This window comes from Gobio gobio (genome assembly GCF_949357685.1).
Source record: "Gobio gobio genome assembly, chromosome: 8".
In the NCBI taxonomy this organism is placed as follows: Eukaryota; Metazoa; Chordata; class Actinopteri; order Cypriniformes; family Gobionidae; genus Gobio; species Gobio gobio.
Genome location: NC_137114.1, coordinates 43723090 through 43744522, shown reverse-complemented (window position 1 = coordinate 43744522; position 21433 = coordinate 43723090). Strand labels below are relative to the sequence as shown.

At 35.8% G+C, this 21433-nt stretch overlaps 1 protein-coding gene across 1 annotated transcript in view; it reads right to left on the bottom strand.

The window, feature by feature from the left end:
- The window catches only part of clstn2b (calsyntenin 2b), a 95765-nt gene that overhangs the window by 69217 nt on the left and 5115 nt on the right, over positions 1-21433 (bottom strand). The window contains exon 2 of the mRNA XM_079823405.1: positions 8833-8955. Coding sequence (XP_079679531.1) covers positions 8833-8955 — 123 coding nt within the window. The remainder of the gene's footprint in view (positions 1-8832; positions 8956-21433) is intronic.

Below are 21433 nucleotides of genomic sequence, written 5' to 3'. Positions count from 1 at the left end.
TTTTGGGTATAATATGTCACAGTTTACTTTATTTTGCTATCCTCACTTACATAAATCAATGTCCTGCACACACTAGTAAAAAATTATATCTGGTGTCTGAATAATTTTTGGTTTGACTGTATTGCCTGTCACAAAAAGAGCCTATTGTGTGGCCACCCACTGGCAAATGTGCATTTGCCACTTAACAAATGTTAATTTCAGACCCTGGTGTTTTAAAGCAGTAAAGTGGTATTTCAGAATGAATAGCTTCCATCAAGTCAGCCATTATAACCATAACATTGTATCTTTGCTTTATATATTTTTTTCATCAAAATTACCTTTTAGTATTTAGTATTACCTTTGAGGTAAAGTTCTTTAAAGTGTTTAAGATTAAACGTATCAAAGCATTGCTTAGCAACTACATGTTGAATCTTGCATTTCATCTAGCATTCACTGCAACCTTTGACTTTAAGAACCTCTGGCTATTTTCATCCACACAGCTCTGTATAAATCGCTACTCCATTACGACGTTCTGTTCAGATCACTGGAGCTTTACGCACATCAATTATTCAGCATGCTGTTTTGTAACCTGAAAGCAATTACCCTCTTAACAAACTCACTCTTGTTTCGGCATACATTACACCCTCTTAATTAATTACACTTCATCGTTGGTTGCTGGAGAACCATTCATTAAACTTTATATTCAATTGCAATTTTATAGGTACATTACCTGTAACATCATATCGAAGACATGTTAAGACAATTCAATCAGACGTGTGCTTTTACATGCATGGAAAATATGTTCTTGGTTCAGTTAAAAGTGCTGTAAACTTTACAACTTCAAGTAGTTCAATGAGTGGCAATGAGCAGAGTTTCAAAAACGAGATATTGTTATTCTCAAATAAAAAACCTTCAAAGTGACGTATGGTTTGTTTGAATCAGACAAAAAAGTACTGAGCTACACCAGTTTGAAGTCGATAGAGTCAGCAAAGTCAGTTTTGAGAACAATCGAGTTAAAGTTTTTAAAGTTTCAAAACAAAATCACCTAGACCTTAAAATGCTTGCAAATAACACCAAATTTAGCACACACCAAGTCAAAACCAAATATCTATAGGAAAAATATATATTCAACTTTTTTCCCCCATGATACCACAATTGTTTGATTAACATTTATTTATTTTACATTTTATTCAATAGACAGTCTATATAGTAAGACCTACTGTACCGCACGGATCTAATATATTGTTACACATCAAATGTTTTTCCCCAACAGTGAACCAAACTTTCACTTAAGACATAACAGATAATGTTTGCGTGACTCGACAAGACAGATATGTTCAAATTAGGGGTGTCGCAATATACCGGTATTGGGGTGTGGCAATATACCGGTATTTGCGATAACCACAATATTTAAAATGAACAGGACTGGTATGATAACATGATGAGTAAATAGCCTACTCCGGTGTCTGACTGAGCCGTGTTTTTTCCTCCCTCTCTATTACACACTGTTGCAGCCATAAAAATAGTTCAGCTTTGTTTGTAATTTGTTATATTTCGTTTCGTTTCTTTATTAAGTTAATTTAGAAAAAATGTTTGGGGCAATTTTCGTTTGTTAAATTAAAGTTTTAGTTTTTTTCCTAATGACCAAGCGGCCAGCGGCCGACAGTGAGTTAACCGCATGTTTGATCAATTTATCCTCTCAAATCAACACTTGACTTGTCTTGCCTATAATAAAATCCATATATATAAAACACTTCAAGCATATCACAATGTAAGTTTGTTTACTATCACCACCACAGTAAAAACGCATTTTTGACAAGCTGAGGCAGGCTCGCCCGCAACGGCGCCTGCAAACGAACACAATCTAAACTATAAAAATAAAAACATGCATTGTCTTACCTTATACCTCTCCGCAAAATGAATATAAATCCAATCTTCAATTTCCACTCTTGGCTATGCAAATTCAGTTCACGACAACGAAAGCAACAGATATGAGTTGTAGGCTATTTTATTTATCGGCTCAAGATCAAAGGCCGTAATAGGAGAACGAGTGACCTAAGCACTGGTGAGAGCATTTAGTCACATTCGTTTTAATGGAGATTATTGTGTTTTTGAGCATCTGATTCTTAGCCTTTGGGCTACTTTCAGTTTCACTGGCGGCCGTTTGCGTCTTTTCTTGCATCTTCTTAGTGCCCCCTCAGCACTCGGTGCGCGCAGCGCGTGGTGGGAGCGGTGGATCATCTGAGTGATCGGATTTAAATCCGCTTCGAAATAATTTCGGGAGACATTTACTCCTGATCTCTTCACAATATGATAGATATATGATCAGAGAAAACGAATGAAGTGAGCAGGTGTAAAAAGGCCATAACTCTTGCAGCTGCGCTGAAGGAACGCGACGGTCAGAGTCACCAATCAGAGCCAGTCGACGATCGCGGTCTCATTAATGAATAATGTCTATTCTTGTATTTGTATTTGCAATCTAGTCATGGCCAATAACATTTATGTTAATATTTATTCATCATCATACTGTTGAACTTGACAATATTTTCTCTCTTATTTCATAGGGAGCTTCAAAGACAATTTATCAGTAACAGAGTATTACCCTGTTTATCATTATCCAATTATGTTTGTTGGGTAAAAAATAAAACTAAATAAACAAAGTAAAAATTAATTGGTAACACTTTACAATAAGGTTCTTTAATTAACATTAGTTACATTAGTTAACATGAACTAATAATGAACTGCACTTATTAATCTTTGTTAATTTCAACATTTACTAATGCATTATTAAAATCTTGCTAAAATGCACTGTGAACTAACATGAACAAACCATGAACAGCTCTATATTAACTTACATTAACAAAGAAGATTAACTAATGCTGAACAGCTGTTGTTCATGGTTAGTTCGTTAACTAATGCATTAACTAATGTCAACTAATACAACCTTATTGTAAAGTGTTACCAATTCATTTGACAACTTTCTCCCCCAAGGTTCTATAGATATCGCGATATATCGATATCGTGATTTTTTTTGGCCACAATAACCGTGGTGTGAAAAATCTGATATCGTGACAGCCCTAATTCAAATACTGTAATTCTGTGTATATTCACTGTAAAATGGAATTAGTTAGACTTACTTGAAAAAAGCATGCAAACCGATTGCCTTAAAAAAAACAAGTAAAGTGAAATAGGAATAGTATGTTGTGTTAACAAATGCTTAGTTCGTATAGTTCACTTACACAAGAGTTCTAGTAACTAAAAAAGAACTGTAGAGAGTACTTGATCTTTTAATTTCGATTTACTCTTGACTTAGTATAAGCTACCATAGATGTTACCATTATGTTTTGATGCTGAATGTTGGAAGTGTGTGCGTGACTCAAGCATGATCAACTGCAAGATATTGTTACAAGAGGGATTATATCAACCCAATTAAAAGTTCCACAGGTGTTTATGACATAAGTGTTAGTAATAAAATTGTAAACGATCATAAAAATGACATAAAGGGAAATATTACATAGGTTAATTTTAAAAGATGATCTTAATTTCTGACTAAATCATTAACTATATATAATTATTCAGTCAGAAGCAAGGTAAACTTTTAAAAGCAACCTATTTATTACTTTTCTTCCTTTGAAACCAAATAACTGTGATTTTCTTGTTGCATCACTGCATCAAAAATAGAGTTTAATAATATAAATGTTCCAAGTGCCCAACCAAAGTGAACACTTATCACCATAACGGTGAGGCATTTTTTTGTTGTAATTTTTGCTTGACAAAATGGCACTCAAACCAATCAATTAATCTTAACTTGGTTTTTCTGAGTAAGCAAGGAATTGTATGTGAATAGTACAGATACTAGATTTTTACAATTAAGTTAAGACACTAAGTAAAGTGAACTAAAAAGTGTTAGTTAGAATCACTGTTGGATTTTACAGTGTGTGTATATATATCGGGATTGCATGCTGTCTAAGGTGTCTTTGTGCACATGTGACCGTTAGTGTGAGCAAGATCGTTTTGTTTACATCAGCATGAGTTTGAAAACCACTTTTTTTTTTTGGTTCCGACTCATGCCATCGATAATTCGGTATTAATATTCATAAAGTTGAAATGCTGCGCTTTAAAACGAGACCAAACTTGTGCTGAGGTAAGTTGTGGAGAAGCAAGCAGAGAAAAACAGCAGTTTTCATGGACAAAGGAAAGGTAGTCCTCTCAGAAAACGTACAACTAAAGACACTTTTAGATGTTTAATTGCTATCTGGAGCATTGGGATCACTAGATGAAGGCTTAATGAACTAATTTTTGTGAAAACCTCAAAATCGACCAAAATTGTAATTTTGCCAGCATGAGTTGCATATGACTTCAACTCATTAAAATAAGTTTAAAATAAAAGCCATTTTAAACTTTATTTCTATCTATCTATCTATCTATCTATCTATCTATCTATCTATCTATCTATCTATCTATCTATCTATCTATCTATCTATCTATCTATCTATCTATCTATCTATCTATCTATCTATCTATCTATCTATCTATCTATCCGTATATATATATGAAATAGTATTTATTAACTATTATATATTTATAAATATATATATATATATATATATATATATATATATATATATATATATATATATATATATATATATATATATATATATATATATATATATATATATATATATATATATATATATATATATATATATATATGAAATATTATTTATGTATAAATATATATGATGAAAGTTACAATGTATGAACATATGTATAATTTATATATTAATATAAATAATGTATAAAATGTAATTCATTTTTCTTTAAATTTTATTTTACTGTAATTATCAACAATATATTGTATAAATATATTATATAAATATTTTTTTCCCATTAACAGTACTTTTTGGCGGCTTAATCTGAGGGATATTAAACTCTTGCTCTCAATTTTTTTTATCTATAACCAAGAACCTTTCTGTTATCTCATTTTCTTCCACCCCATTCCGTCTTTCTCAAGAGAATGTGTTGTGTACACTAGTTAATTAATTTCCGTGTCAGAATACAGTCAGTGATGTTTGAGAAAAGGTCACATGTGGCAGTAAATCACATGAAAGGAACAGGTGCCGACGAGACAACATAAACAAGCATCAGAGCTTCAATATCAGTTCTGCTCTGCCTCCAGTGATGCTGAGGATACATAGATGTCACTTCATTGGTGAAATATGCATGTGTTTTATTAATCATTATTATTATTTTGGAGTGTAGCAATGTTATGAAAACCCAATGCAAGATAATTTTTACCCATCACGATGCTTTCACAGAATCACAGTGAAGCACAAAGTCTGGGCGGGATGTTCTTAGAGACAAAATTGATCTTTGCGTCATTAAAATCAATGGTACATGTATCTTTTAACATTTCAGTCAGACTGTGGAGGTTGTATGTCTACAAATTTGAATGCACACATGTTAATGTATAGGTCAAAGCAGTGTTGGGTGATATTTTACACACATCTTTTTCTATAATATTGAAATGCACCAAGAGTGATATTTAATGTATAGATTATTTGTGCATAGATAAAGGTCATGTTTGCATTTTGATTACATTTAAAGGGATGGAGTGCTTATATGTATATTGCGAGATATTCAATAAGTGTGTGTGTGTGTGTGTGTGTGGTCCCGGTAAACCGTACGTTATTGGGAGCAAATGTCCCCACAAAGATAGTAATACCAGTCATTTTTGACATTGAGGGGACTTTTTTGGCACCCATGTTGAAAACAGCTTATAAATCATCCTAAATTATTTATTATTATTATTTGTATTTATTTATTTTTTGAAAATACAAAAATGCAGGTAGGTGTAGGAGAGAAAAATCATAATGTCTATGGAAAGTCCTCATAAAATATGGAAACCCGACAAGTGTGTGTGTGTGTGTGTGTGTGCGCGTGTGTGTGTTTGTGGGGGGGGGTTAGATATCAGGGATCTCGCTGTCTTTCTGGGGGGTTTGGTCTCTTTCCCCAGCAGCTGTCTGACTAGAATTCTGTCAGTAAAACCTCCACTAACACTCCCTAAAGAACTCATTTATTTAGAAGGAATAAGAAAGTGAAGAGACTGTTAAATCTGATAGTATTTTTATGGAGAGAAAATGAAAAGCACCAGTGGCATTAAATCATCAGAGAAGGGGGAAAAAACTACAGAATAAGAGCTGGAGGCAGAGTAAAAAGAAAGACTCCCTGAGCTGTGCTAATTGTTATTTTAAAATTAATTCAACCTGAATCTTATTAAAATGCTTTGTGATGCTTTAGAATTCCTCGTTTATATTGATCCCAGTCTGAAACTGCTGGGTTGTGCACCATTCAGAACTGAAATGAGATGCCTTTTCAGTTGAACTGAGGTGGCAAACAGGATGCAGAATTGCATAGATAGATAGACAAATGGATGAATAGATGATGGATGGATGGATGGATGGATGGATGGATGGATGGATGGATGGATGGATGGATGGATGGATGGATGGATGGATGGATGGATGGATGGATGGATGGATGGATGGATGTAGATAGATGGATGGATGGATGGATGGATGGATGGATGGATGTAGGTAGGTAGGTAGGTAGATAGATAGATAGATAGATAGATAGATAGATAGATAGATAGATAGATAGATAGATAGATAGATAGATAGATAGATAGATAGATAGATAGATAGATAGATAGATAGATAGATAGATAGATAGATAGATAGATAGATAGATAGATAGATAGATAGATAGATAGATAGATAGATAGATAGATAGATAGATCTATCCTTAACTCAACCATTTAAAATGAGTAACTGTAGAACACAAAAAATTTGGTAAAATTTAAACAAAAATATCTGATTAACAGACAGACGTCAAAGATGAATTATGCACTTAGAATTTTTTATTGCCAACATTGAAGACACCTGATGATAACAAGCAGAATCACTGAAGGACAGAAACACAAGGACTGCTTACTTCAGCCACAGGCTTAGGTGAAATCAACTTAAGATAAAAGAAGAACATTAAATCTCAGCAAGATCTCAGCAGAGGAGGATTAAACAACTCCACAAACAGCATTACCAGCTTCAAACAATACCAACAAGACTGACTTTATTTTTGTCAGACGTCTATAGAAGCTCTTATTAAGAATTAACAGAGGTTTAGATGTTGTTGTTTTATTGAGAATGTGTGGTCGCCATTATGGTGATCGGTGTTTCATTTAGTTGTGCAGTTTGACTCTTGGCTTTTAAAATCAGTTTGTGGTTTTTAGGTGTAACTATCTTTGCTAAAACATAATTTGTTGCAAAGGAAGCCATAAACATATCATAAAGGCGATCAGATGATAAAGTTTTAAACATTTCAAAGAAAAATGTATTATTGTATCTTTTAACTGACCAAAAATAGTACTTTTCTTTTTTTCTTCTTTTCTTTCTTTATTAATATAGCACTATTAACAACAACAACCGAAGTTGACCAAAGTGCTTTACATAATCATTCACAAAAGAACACATTTAATAAAACAGCATTTAAGAACATATGGTTTAGACAATATATGGTCCCATCATTAAATGGGCTTGCAGCAACTTCTTAAGGCAACAAAGATATAATTTAACACTTTTAATAAGACAGACTCTGTGCTGTGGATTGCTTTAAAGCCTGATTGAAACATTTCTCCTATACTATTGTCCTTTAAAAATGGCAGTAATTGTTGTAGCACAACTTCTTCTAGGATTTTCGAAACAAAAGACAACTGAGAACATGCTCTATACTGCATGTATCTAATGCCAAATTTGACCGTTTCAACCTTGGTGTCACCACAGCATATTTGAATTCTTGTGGACATATACCGCTCGATAAGCTTTTGTTAATCAGGTGCGTTAAACTTTGTGATACACAATCAAAAGTCTGCTTCAACAAGCGACTGTGTATCACATAATTTGCAAAAAAGTATTTTTTTGCACAGTATTTTTACAAATTACATATTTTGGTAAACACTGTTACAAAAACCACCAACTCAGATAAAAAGCAAAGATTCAAAGTGCCCAACGTAACAAAACACTGATCACCATAATGGTGACTGATCAAACATTTTCAATAAAAACATCTAAACTGTGTTAATTCTCAATAAGAGCTTCTATAGACGTCTGACAGAAATAAAGTCAATCTGGTTAGTAATAAGTGAAGCTGGTCATGCTGTTTGTGGAGTTGTTTAATACTCCTCTGCTGAGATATTGAGAGATTTAATGTCTTCTTTTATCTTCAGTTGATTTCATCCAAGGCTGTGGATGAAGTCTGCTGTAGTTCTTGTTGTTTCTCTTTCCTTCAGTGATTCTGCTTGTTATTACCAGGTGTATTCAGCTGTAATTTGGGTGCTATTTGCAGTTACTCGTTTTAAATGGTTGACTTTTAAGGAATGAATTTGATTCATTCTAACTCAATTCTTATTTGTTGAATTTAATTAATAATATTTTTTGTAATCTGTGGCCACAATTTTATTGAGTAGATATAGTGTATTATTTTTTACTGGATGGATGGATAGATAGCTCCCCATAAAACAAGGAAACCCAACGTGTGTGTGTCCTCAGGCAGTGGCTCAGTTTAAGTGTATCAGAGAAATACAGTCTGTTTGGAGTATGTGATAGACTGGCAGTGCGATCTGGCAACCAGCAGGGATCTGGAAAAGCATAACGCATCTAATAATCAGAAAGAACAGATGGAGCACACACACACACACACACACACGTCCACTGAGGCGGCCTCAGGAAAGATGTGTGTGCAACACTGTACTACAAACCCAGTAGCCTATAAATCTCTTATTTCTTGCTTTCTTACCGGCGTATGGAACGGGTGCATCTTTGTCCAGAGCCACTAAAGGAGGATCCAACAGAACCACATCTGTGTTCTCTGTGATGACGCCATGGTATGATGTCTCGATCCATGGCTTGTGCTTGTTCACTAAGAGAAGAAAGAGAGAGAAAGAAATTAGCTTGAAGCTGTTTTGAAATAGAAACTTCAGCACTAAACATTGAACTTTTCACAAAGGCCATTCTTAGAATACTGTTTAATCAATTAAAATTGACATGAATGTCACTCATATGCAGAAACACGCAGCAGGTCCAAGTCCCTTGAAGGACAGTGAAGTGAGTTCACTGAAAGACCAGAATGCCAATGTAAATTTTTAAAATTTCAGCAACAAATCAGAAATAAATGTTAATAATTCTTAATAATTAATCTATTCTCTTTACATGCTATTGTGTTTTTTTATGCATGAACACAAATTAAACATGGCTGATGAAAATGGTGATGATTCCTCTGGAATATTTAGTACTAATTAATCTTCTTCATCAGGAAATTTTGTTCAAAATACATAATAAAAAAAAGAGAAAGTAAAGAGAAACATTTTTAACAACGCATGCATCAAAAAGCCAAAAGAGCTTTGGATTTTTTTCATGTATCTGTTTAGAGTCGTCATGAAATGATAGTTGGGATCGTCTTTTCTTCCCTACTGTGACGTATATCCGAGTGAAACAGCTTCTCAGACAAGAAAAAATGGAGGGAGGGACATGATTTTGTCCATGGGGAATTGATGGTTGTGGTTTGCTATTGGTCGATCTCATGTGAGGGAAAGGTTGCCCCGTATTTACTGTCAAATTTTGTACCAATGCTTGATCAGGCTGGCTGGATTTTTATTTCCTTTTCAAAAATGAAAGTATTAAGGTCCCTGATATATTCACGGCAAAGTTATTTTTCATTCTTCGTTTAGGGGTAAAACAAAGTTTGAAATGTGTGAGCAGTGATGTACTGTTAGCGAACATCTGACTCAGCCCACTCTGCTGAGAGTGATGGTTATATGCAAATATGTGCTGCGCCAGGCACGTGCAGAGGGGGGGGGCTTTGGGTGCTCGAGCCCCTGCCCTTTTTCAAAATGAATCAAAAGTGCCCCTCTCAGACAAATATCAAGGATAATATCGTGGTCAATAAAACTAAATAAATGTGATTATTATAACATGACAATGTATACAATAGTAACGAACGGCTGAAAAGTCGGATAATTTCTGTTGAGGCGTTGCCATAACGCGTTGGTATGGGTTGCGTGCGTTTTGATTGACAGCTGATTTTCCTCTGTTCGGAAACGTCTCTCGAGCCAAATATGGTCCTTTCAGAGAGTGTGTGGCCTCGCGGGAAAAAAGTAAGCCAATGTTTTTTTTTTTCATCCATAATCAGAGCTAATGTGTTGATTTAATTACAAATCTATATATTAGCTATATATTTTAAAGTATTACACAATTCACCAATGCCCGTTTGTCATGTATTGATGTTTTATAAACAAATTTCGGGAGGAGCACATTCAGGAAATTAAAACTGTTAAGTGGAGCAGACCCAGATAATTAAACCTAATTGAACACAAGAGGAGCTCATTAAAAAATCAATGATAGGAGGTGTATATAGACAGCCGATTTACCTTCCTGTCGTTGACTGTTTCTTAGCATCCCTCCACCACCCCTTCTCCTCACTTAATTAAACTCATATAAGACATCAAATTAATATATGTAGTCTAGTTCTAGACTATTTCCATCAGGGGGGGGTACTCTGGGTTCGGGCAAAATTCCGAGCCCCGAGCCCTCCCCCGGACAGCACGCCAAATACGCATAATATTTACTCTATTTAATTTGATGTAAGTGTGAACTCGTGAATAGGCTATACAACAACCAATCGTGATCTGCCAAAGCAAGTTCAAAGTCCATTGGGCGATGTGAAACGGTAATTTTCTGTTCTTATTCATAAATCGGTTGAAAAATACATGGACAGACGAACTAACGTTTGTGGAACGATTTCCTGCGGTTTGTCTCATTTTATAAATTGCATCACTGACAAAATGGATTTTAACAGACAACAAACAAATCCCTGCACAAAACCACAGCAGCAAACGTCGCATTAATGGTAAGTAGTGTTAAATTCACTTGTATTTATGTATATTGATACACCGTTTACTATTTCATGAAACTATCAAAGTTAACAAAACCCAAGTGCCACCGGCTGGTGAAATGGTTACGTGAAAGGACTGATTACCATTTTTGAATATTATGTAGCATTATGAAAGAAGTCTCTTATGTTCATCAAGCCTGCATTTATTTGATAAAAAACAGCAATATTGCGAAATATATAAAAATAATGGTTTTCTATTTTAAAATAATTTAAAATATAATTTATTCCTGTGATCACAGCTGGATTTCCAGCATCATTACTCCACTCTTCAGTGTCACATGATCATTCAGAAATCATTCTAATATGAGGATTTAATGTCAATGATGGAAACTGTGATACTCTTTTCAAGATTCTTTAATTAATAAAAAGTTAAAAAGAACACAATGTAGTAATATTTCACAATATTAGGCTACTGTTTTTTCTGTATTTTTGATTAAATAAATGCAGGCTTGATGAGCATAAGGATATATATACATATATATATATATATATATATATATATATATATATATATATATATATATATATATATATATATATATATATATATATATATATATATATATATATATATATATATATGTATGTGTGTGTGTATTAGATTAGATTAGATTCAACTTTATTGTCATTACACAAGTACAGGTACAAGGCAACGAAATGCAGTAAGAGGCTGGTTCGCCGAACAGGGTAGGCTATATATATATATATATATATATATATATATATATATATATATATATATATATATATATATATATATATATATATATATATTTATATTTATATATATTTATATATTGCCCCTTTTTTACATTTGAGCCCCTGCCCCTGACGAACTCTCTGCACGGCCCTGTGCTGCGCGCTTTCCTCTTAATAACAACATAAACACAAAAACATTGAGAAAACAGCAAGCATTTTTAAATAAAGCATAAGAAAAGCATCTTCTGATCATTACAACATGGATATGTTTGCACAAGCTCTGTAATTCGGCATTCTAGTAAAGTCACGTCATTTTTTAATATAGCACTTTATACAATACAATGATTAAAATCAGGCAGCTTTCCCATATTAAACATGAAAAACAGTGTCAGTGTCTCATTTCTTCAGAAGTACAATTTCATGTTCTACAATAAAGCAGCTCCCCAGTGTGTTCATGTTTTTATTCGTGGATGTGTGACCTCCACGGACTGAACAGCAGAAGTTAAGCAGAAAAGAAAGAAGGCGGAGCCTCCACACACACCTATTACATAATCGCCACAGACCAATGGGAGTATAAAGGTGTTTACCAGACATAGCAAACTTTTCTGGAAAGTTTGCTTTGGCAAGCTGTTTTGAACTCCCAAAACAAACTCCAAAGTAGTTAGTTTTGGCCTGGTTTTGTTCTAAATTATACCACATCAGTTCTTCGGTTTCATTTGAAGTATATCTGGGATTTTAAAAGTCCGTTCACACCAAGGACAATTACTATAGCGATAACAATAAAGATATACCCTATATTGCCTAAAGTTTTAGGATGTCTGCCTTTACATGCTCATGAACTTTAATCCCATTCTTAATCCGTAGGTTTAGGAGTGTGTTTATGGGAATTTTTGACCATTCTTCTAATCTAGAAGCGCATTCGTGAGGTCAGGCACAGATGTTGGACGAGGCTCGCAGTCTCCGCTCGAATTCATCCCAAAGGTGTTTCTATCGGGTTGAGGTCAGGACTCTGTGCAGGCCAGTCAAGCTCCTCCACACCAAACTCGCTCATCCATGTCTTTATGGACCGACGCTTTGTGCACTGGTGCGCAGTCATGTAGGAACAGGAAGGGGCCGTCCCCAAACTGTTCCCACAAAGTTGGGAGCATGAAATTGTCCAAAATGTCTTGGTATGCTGAAGCATTAAGAGTTTCTTTCACTGGAACTAAGGGGCCAAGCCCAACCCCTGAAAAACAACCCCCCACACCATAATCCCCCCTCCACCAAACTTTACACGTGGTACAATGCAGTCAGGCAAGTACCGTTCTCCTGGCAACCGCCAAACCCAGACTCGTCCATCGGATTGCCAGACAGAGAAGTGTGATTCGTCACTCCAGAGAACACGTCTCCACTGCTCTAGAGTCCAGTGGCGGCGTGCTTTACACAACTGCATCTGACGCTTTCCATTGCACTTGGTGATGTAAGGCTTGGATGCAGCTGCTCGGCCATGGAAACTCATCCCAAGGTCATGGAAGTAATTGGAACACCTAAATTCATTAATTTGGAGGGGTGTCCCAAAACTTTGGGCATATAGTGTAGTTCTAAAAACCGTTATAAATATAACAGAATAGCAGTTCACACCACAACTATAACTATAACGGCACAGAGAAACAATATTGCCCATATTGAAGTCTGAAGTTTAATACTAAATCAGGGGATTTTACAACCATGCATTTAAATATGAGCCGATGGCTAACTGCAGCCATTAATTTTTTATGGTGTACAATGAATTATGTGGGTTAATTAAAAAAAATGATAATGCAATATGAGATATAAAAAAAGACATGAATTGGCATATTTCGATCTTTAAGACGCATACAAGCTGTTTGATTTCTAATCAGGCACATATAGTGACAGAAACAGGGCAAATGAAAATGTACAATCATTTGTAGTTAATTTACGGTCTCTTGTGAATTACACTTTGAAAAGGTCAACCATGTGCACCTGATATTCTCTCACCTTCTTCTCCATCCACAATTTTTCTTCTTAAGATATAAAGCATGCCCTCTAAAGGTCAGGGCCATATCATTTACTTGTTTTATGTCCCAGAGAGACCAACTAAAGCTGAGGGAAGCGCATGAGAGAGTGGTAAAGAATGGAGGACAGAAAGAAAGATGAGGGAAATGGACAGTGTGAGATTGAATGGAGGCCAAATCACTAAAAATCGACTTCTTTTTGAAAGACATGGAACACAAGTAGGACTTTCATTGACGGATGTATACACAACATTTCACCTTCTATATATCCTGCAAGACTAATAACTTTGCCACTATAAATGCACTAAATCAACACCGTAATAGATTCTCATTCTGGGTCAATCAAAGAGCTTGCAGGACCAACCAAAAAGTCTGCTTTTCTCTCTCACACACACAAACACAGCAGAGGAAATAAAGTGTTAATCTGTTTTAAAGCTGTTTTAATCTGCTGGCAGCTGTTATGGGTTTCCTACATCCCGACTCAAGTATCCAATCTCCCATGCCCTCACTTTCTCTCATTTTTCATCTCTTCTTACAGTTGTATTTTATAAAATGGGTATTTCTAGCTTTAATGCTAAAAAGCAACAAGACAAGGTTAATTTATTTAATTAATTGCAATGTTTACTACAATTATCTTGATATAGATTCATAAAATCACAATATCTTCTTCTATGCCAGTGTTTCTTGTTTTTGCTGCGGCCCACCCACACTAATAAATCTACGCCGGCGTTGCTGAATCTACAGTCCTACAGCAAAAGTCAAATTTTACAATGTCTGTTGTCTGGATTGAATGTAATATATAAAATATCTGTGTGCCACAAAATAAAAGAAAACACATAGTTCTGTTGAGTTGTTTTTGGGCTGCACACCATAACAAACAGTAGCCTACAGTGCGACCTCAATATTTCAATTCACTAAACAAAATGACTCTTATGAACCGATTCTTTTTGTGAATCAAAAACATACAGTGCAACCAGTGCCGTCCATTCACGAGCAAATAAATATCTATTTGAGTCTATTTGATTCAACAACTTGATCATTCATACTGTGTGTCATTCCCTGGATGATCCTCGGCTGTTTTTTTGTTTTGTGATGGTTGTTCTTGAGTCCCTTGTTTGTCCTGAGCAGTTAAACTGCCCAACGTTCTTCAGAAAAATCCTCCAGGTCCTGCACATTCTTCAGTTTTCCAATATCTTTTGCTTTTTTGAAACCTCTCCAGCAGTGACTGTATGATTCTGAGATCCATCTTTTCACACGGAAGACGATTGAGGGACTCAAACGCAACTATTAAAACAAGCTTCAAACATTCCCTGATGCTCCAGAAGGAAACACGACGCAATAAGTTTTGGGGGGTGAAAACATTTGAAGAGGATGAAGATGTCCTAATTTGTCTTATTTTGTTTAAATATCAATTTGTTTCATTTAATACTGCGCTTCAGAAGCAAGAGAAGATACTTACATGTTTCCCAGAATACAAATTAAGTCAAATTTATCTTGATCTTCAAACTCAAAAAGTTTTCACCCCCGGCTCTTAATGCGTCGCGTTTCCTTCTGGAGCATCAGTGAATGTTTGAACTTTTTTTTAATAGTTGGGTTTGAGTTCCTCAAGCGTCCTCAGGGTGAAAAGATGGATCTCAGAATCATACAGTCACTGCCGGAAAGAGTTCGCATATGCAAAAGATGCTCGAAAACTGAAGAATTTGCAGGACCTAAAGGATTTTTATGAACATTGGCCAGTTTAACTGCTCAGGACAAACAAGGAACTCATGAACAGTCATCACAAAACAAAACAAAAAAACAGCCGTGTATCATCCTGGTAACAACACACAAGAATCAAGGGTGTGTAAACTTTTGGGCAAGACTGTAGTTATATGTCATGTATTTATATAGTTGTAATATATCATAGTTTTACACAAGAAATACAATTTTAAAATGCAGCAAAATAATAATAATTTGAAATGAAAATAATTAAAAAATTGTCCAAATTATACAGAAAAGGAATATAAATAAACAAGGAAATCTGTATCAACACCAAACCCTAAAAAGCAATAGTATGGGGATGGTGGACCCTTGTATAGACAATATAGCCATTTGCTTACAGTGGTCAATGATCTGAAAGTTAGTTTCTGATGAAAAGTTGCTTTGCAACATAAGGGTCTGAGTTATGAGATATGGCACTAACAGCATATTTCTGTTTCCTCAGCATGAGGCCCGTTAGCATTAGTACTAGTTAACGAGGCTCGTGGCTTCAATCCCAACGCAGCGCTCATGATAATCACCATTTTCCCGAGCAGCAGTGCAGTTGGCATTGAAGGAGTGCGACTGGTCCCCTGCAGCTTGTGCCTGTAATACAGAGGTGCTGTGGGAGCGCAGAACCAGAATGTCTTCTGCACTTAGAGCCAACATGGCTCCTTTCATCTCATCGCTCTTGGAGGAAAATGAGTACAGATCATGGAAGGAATGCAGAACTAGGTTACAGGAAATACAGAAATAAAAATATATAATAATGTTTAGTGAATTATGAAAATGTTGTTCTTGTTCTATCTATATTGTATGTACAAGAAATAAGGAAGTAGTATGTAGCCTACTTGCTTGCTAGATACCAGCAGCAATAAGTCAGAGGATGAGTAGAAAAGATGCAATGTGACATCCTGAGGTTTTCCAAAGTCATTCTTATTCAGGATCATGCCATCTTCCATTGGATTGCAGGGCCAGCGGCACCCAAAATCTCTGATCACATAATGTGAAGGCGTCTGATTAAGTGACTCTAAAGTCTCAGATGTTTCCATTAGGCTGCACTAATGGACTAAGCTGAACTTAATTCTGCAAAGATTACAGGGGTTGAGAGGATCGGGACATGATAGAGTTGAGCGGACTACACACACACACAACAGTGGGATTGAGTGACTTTGTTAGTCTCATGGAGACTCTACAATGGAAAAAAGTTTTCAATATATTTTAATAGCACATAGAATGTTAGGGCTATAACCAACATGAAACCATGAGGGGGACACATCCACTCCAATAATCAGATTTAAGACACCGTCTGTTTGTACAAGAAAGATCAACATATAAACCACTATCATTGAAGTGGGATCTACGTTTTTTATCAGTTTTATTTTGATAAACATACAATATAACATCGCGACTACATGGAAAGAGGTTTTACAGTTATAAAAAAACTGATTTGTGTGCATTTGTGGAACTGAAGGTTTTAGAATAAACACGAAACACACGTGCTCGCTGTCATGCGGTGAATCTGGCCAATCGTGGAACAGCTGTGTCGGACAACATTTCTAACCGGCATGCACTAAGTCAGCTGCCAATCGGTCTGCACATCGCTACATGAAGTCGAACAAGCCTATTTACTTGTGTCACGTTTGTTGACGGAAGTTAGCCTATTTTCAGGTGCTGTGTAATATCATTGCGTCGCTGCACTCATGGTACAGCAGAAAAGTTCCTTCAGGAATGAGAGAATAGTTCCTAGCCATATCGGTCTAGAAAATCGCAACTTTTAATTTTCCGTCTGTCTTAGTACACGCTGTAATTATACCCATCACAACAAGTAAATAGGAAAATGTTGGCGTTATTTTGTCACTTATTGAGCGGTAGGCTAGCTGGAGCCATTGACCTCCAGTCTTTGTGCTAAGCTAGGCTAGCGGTGGGGGCGTCAGACAGAGTTATGGCACTCATGGAGATGAGAATGGTATGTATGGACTTTTCTAACTCTGGGGGATACGGTGAATAAGATAAAATCCAAAAAAGTTCAATAAAGTTCAATAAAGTTAGTCTGGATGCCAGCCGAACTTAGCCCCGCCCACAACATTTTTACTCGGGCAGTTCGGTCTGGACTTGATCGGTAGAAAAGTAATTATGCCCGAACAGAAACTGTTCGGACCAATGAAATTGTCAGGGCGGGCTTTAGACGATGATGGACAGATGATAAACAGTAACGTAATCATCCACGTCATCAAAGCCGCTTGGGTTGAGTTTGTTCTAATCCTAAACGGAGAACTTGTTCGTATATGCATTCACCTTTACTATTTCTCTCAGAAATGATGATCGTGTTGGTAAGTACTCTGTGCATCCTTAAATTCTTTTTTTACAACAACGGCAAAGATCGTTTACAATCATCTTTTTCTTCTAACGTTAGGCTACTTATTCCAGCGTGCGTGCAGGCAGGGTTGCCAAGTTTTTACAACAAAACCCGCCCAATTGCTAACGTTCCTCAAAGCTAGCCCAAAACAAGCCCAATAGCTTTCCGGGGGGGTTCTCCGGGAAAAAAAGGCATTTGGGGGATAAAATATGTGTTATTTTGGCAGGGCTGGCAGCTAAAAATCGCGTTCCTGGGTTTGTATATCACATAATTGGGGTCGCTTCAACCCGCGGACATGGTAACACAGTGCAGTTGAGTTCGGTTGACATTTGACAACTAACGTTATGCGTCGCTCCGTTGCTCTGATTGGTTGTAGGTCTATCCAATTGAGGTCTTTCCTGGTTCGGTTGAAACACGCCCCATAACCACAGCCCAACGGAGCAGTATCAGACTCATATTCTGACTAGAATTGAGTATGACGACGTCAGGCTAAAATAAAGTACTATTAAAGTGTGTATTACTAAAGTACTATTTTTCCAGTCATATAATTTGTCATTGAAGATTTCTTCAAAATAGTGTTAAAATATAATCTCGTGAATTGTGTATCGTCATGTATTGCTAAATGTATTGAGCAGTGATATACTGTTATCAAACATCTGTATCGGGGCTTTGAGTGTTCACAGAAGCCGAGCCTGAATTACATTTCGGTGGAATATTAAACGTCCATTTTAATGGTGAAAAAGTGCGATGTAAGAAGCCGAACATTTCATATTTCACAACAGTTTTATGACAGAAATGCCTTTTTTTGTTAAGTTTTGCTGTTTTGAAATTAAATTATATCACTTACAGGATTCATGTAAATCGTAACCTAATGTGACGAGACAAGAGACATTTTCAGCATATTAGGCATATGAGAAAGAGTGAATGTGAGCATATTTTCAAATTAAAATATTATTTTTTTAAATAGTTAAAATACTAACGTTTTGCTTGCTTTTTTCACTAAAAACGCCAATTTTTTTAAATTAATAATTAATTAAATAAAAATACCTTTACATTTGTGATCACACTTATTGAAGAACGTTTGCTCTTGGGTCTGTTTTTAAACACTTTTCACTTGGCAAATGTTAAATTAACGACATTTTTTGTTAGACCTTTGCTTTGGTCTAATTGAATGTTTCAAAGTGTCAGGACAACTTTTGCTATTTAGCTGATAACTTTTTTAGCAGAACAAACTAGATATTCCTCCTTTTTTGAGCGCATACAATATCCTTTTAGTTGATCACAATTACTTAAAACTGTATTTTGCAGAATGATCCATTCTGAAAACCTGTTGAAATATATGTAGACTTACTTTTAAGCATCAACCTTTTGTTTCGACTTTATTTTGGGAGTTCAGTATAATGTAATATAATATATTACTGTTTTCATAATAATATTTGAAATAAATATATTTACTTAATAATTTCTCTCTTCTTTTTCTCCATCCTATCCACAATTAGAATCCCAGCAGCCCCTGGATGGAGGAACCCTCTGCAATACTGCTGTAAGACTTACATAGACCTGATGTAAGAGCTCCTAAACTCTAAAACACACACTGCACCTCCTGCACAAGGGCTGTGTAGAGAGCTGTGCATTCATCAACGCAGAGTTAAAGGAGAAATGACTGAAGAACATATGGTGTGAGCCTCCCATGTGTGGCAAAACACACACACAAATTTAAGGGAGGAGGAACATGTAGCCTCTCTTGTCTGATGATGATGGTAATGGCACATTCACTCCACTAATGATTATATATGATACACGGGTAACGATCAATCATAGTGCTGTCAGAACCCACACAGGTTTAGACCCCCGGCACATTAATCAAATGTAGATGTAGAACGCTGCTTCAGCAAATCAACACCCAAGAGCCTAACAAGGTCTGTTCAACCGTCCTGGTTCTAGTTCAAGACTCTTCAGCACTGCTATCTTTCAAAGAACCAGTTCCAATGAAAAGACATTTTAAAATACTTTTAAGATAGGCCTACTTTTTGCAACTAGACTCGCAACTTTTTGTGACATTAGAGGCACAGAAATGACACATTCCCCCTTTAAATATCCTTGTAAATATTTTTAAAAGTGAATGCTATATCATTGATCATTATTGTATATACAATACAAAAACAAATTGTAGAATAATATAACTAATAACAAATAGTGGCACATTTTTGATTGAAACAATATCTAACATAATCATTGTTAAAAATTAGGGATTCACTGGTAGTTTTAAAGACTAGTCTATAAGTAAATTCACAATATTATAAGCATATGAAAGATTTATATTAATTTTGAGGTTTGAAAGATTACATTGTCCAGTGTTACTAAATTAGTAGGATTATAAATGAGGACTTTTAAAAGGTTAGTTCACCCAAAAAAATTACTCACCCTCATGTCGCTCCAAACCCGTAAGACCTTCGTTCATCTTCGGAACACAAATGAAGATATTATTGACTGACCGAGAGCTCTTTGACACCTCTATAGACAGCTATTTAATTAACACATTCAAGCAGGGGTGTAGCCATAACTTTTTTTCAGGGGTTTCCAGGTAAGACCCAGTGATTTTATTGGGGCGCTAGAGAAATTTACTGTATATCCTGTGTGGAATACATTAAAACGGATGTGGAATGGAACACACTTAAAACAGATTTCATGTAACTGCATCTCAACAAACTGGTTAAACTGTACTTGATTGCAGTTTTTCCTGGCATTATTCTCTTCCAAATGAGTCTCCCATACCGTAACCAGTAGAGCTCTTTGAGTAGCCTATAACCGATCAAACGGCTTATAGTTGTCAGTAAACATCGCAATTAAAAAAAAAAATGCAAGGGCGTGTTCATTTATACTCTCATTGCAAAGTGCAAATGCAAGTGGCTGTGCTTTTTTTGTGCAGGATATATGAGTAATGTAGGCAGTGTGAGTGAGCGTGTACAACCATGTATAATATTTGTTAATTTTGTTGGTTAAACCTTAAGGTTTTTTTTCCCCTATTCCACTGTGCTAATTTTCCATTATTTTTCTATGTAAACATGTGCGTGAAGAACAGGAAATACGGAAATACGGAAATACGGAAGAACGGAAATAAACCGTTATAGAAATGTAGAAATTAAATCTAAAGCTCCAATCTCCTCCCAAAAATCCCGAAAAAAGACCGTTAGTGCCTCAGTGAAAACTTCACTCAGAGAAGCCGTCAATCTCAGCTGTCAATCATGACGTCACACCCCCTGTTTTTATAGTATCACATAACTCACTAAAACTAAACTTATTTAAAAAATGAACACTTGAAATGAAATCATCGTAATAAAAACTGCCTAAAATGACAGAAACCATCTTTAGGAAACAATTATTTGAAGTGTAATTGAATTGTTTAGTGTGTCTCGCGTCCATTCAAATACATGGAGAGGCGGGGTTTAGGAGCTGTACTGGGACCGGCCACCGGGGGGCGATCGAGGCGCGGAAGTTTCAGTTTCTGACAGGAGCACTACAGGCTTGGTCTGGGAACTCACCATTGGCAGGGCTCAATCCGAGGGGCGGGATAAACGGTTGTCTTTCAAATTCCCTCTGCACGCAATAGGATAGCGCTACAACCAACCACAGCGCT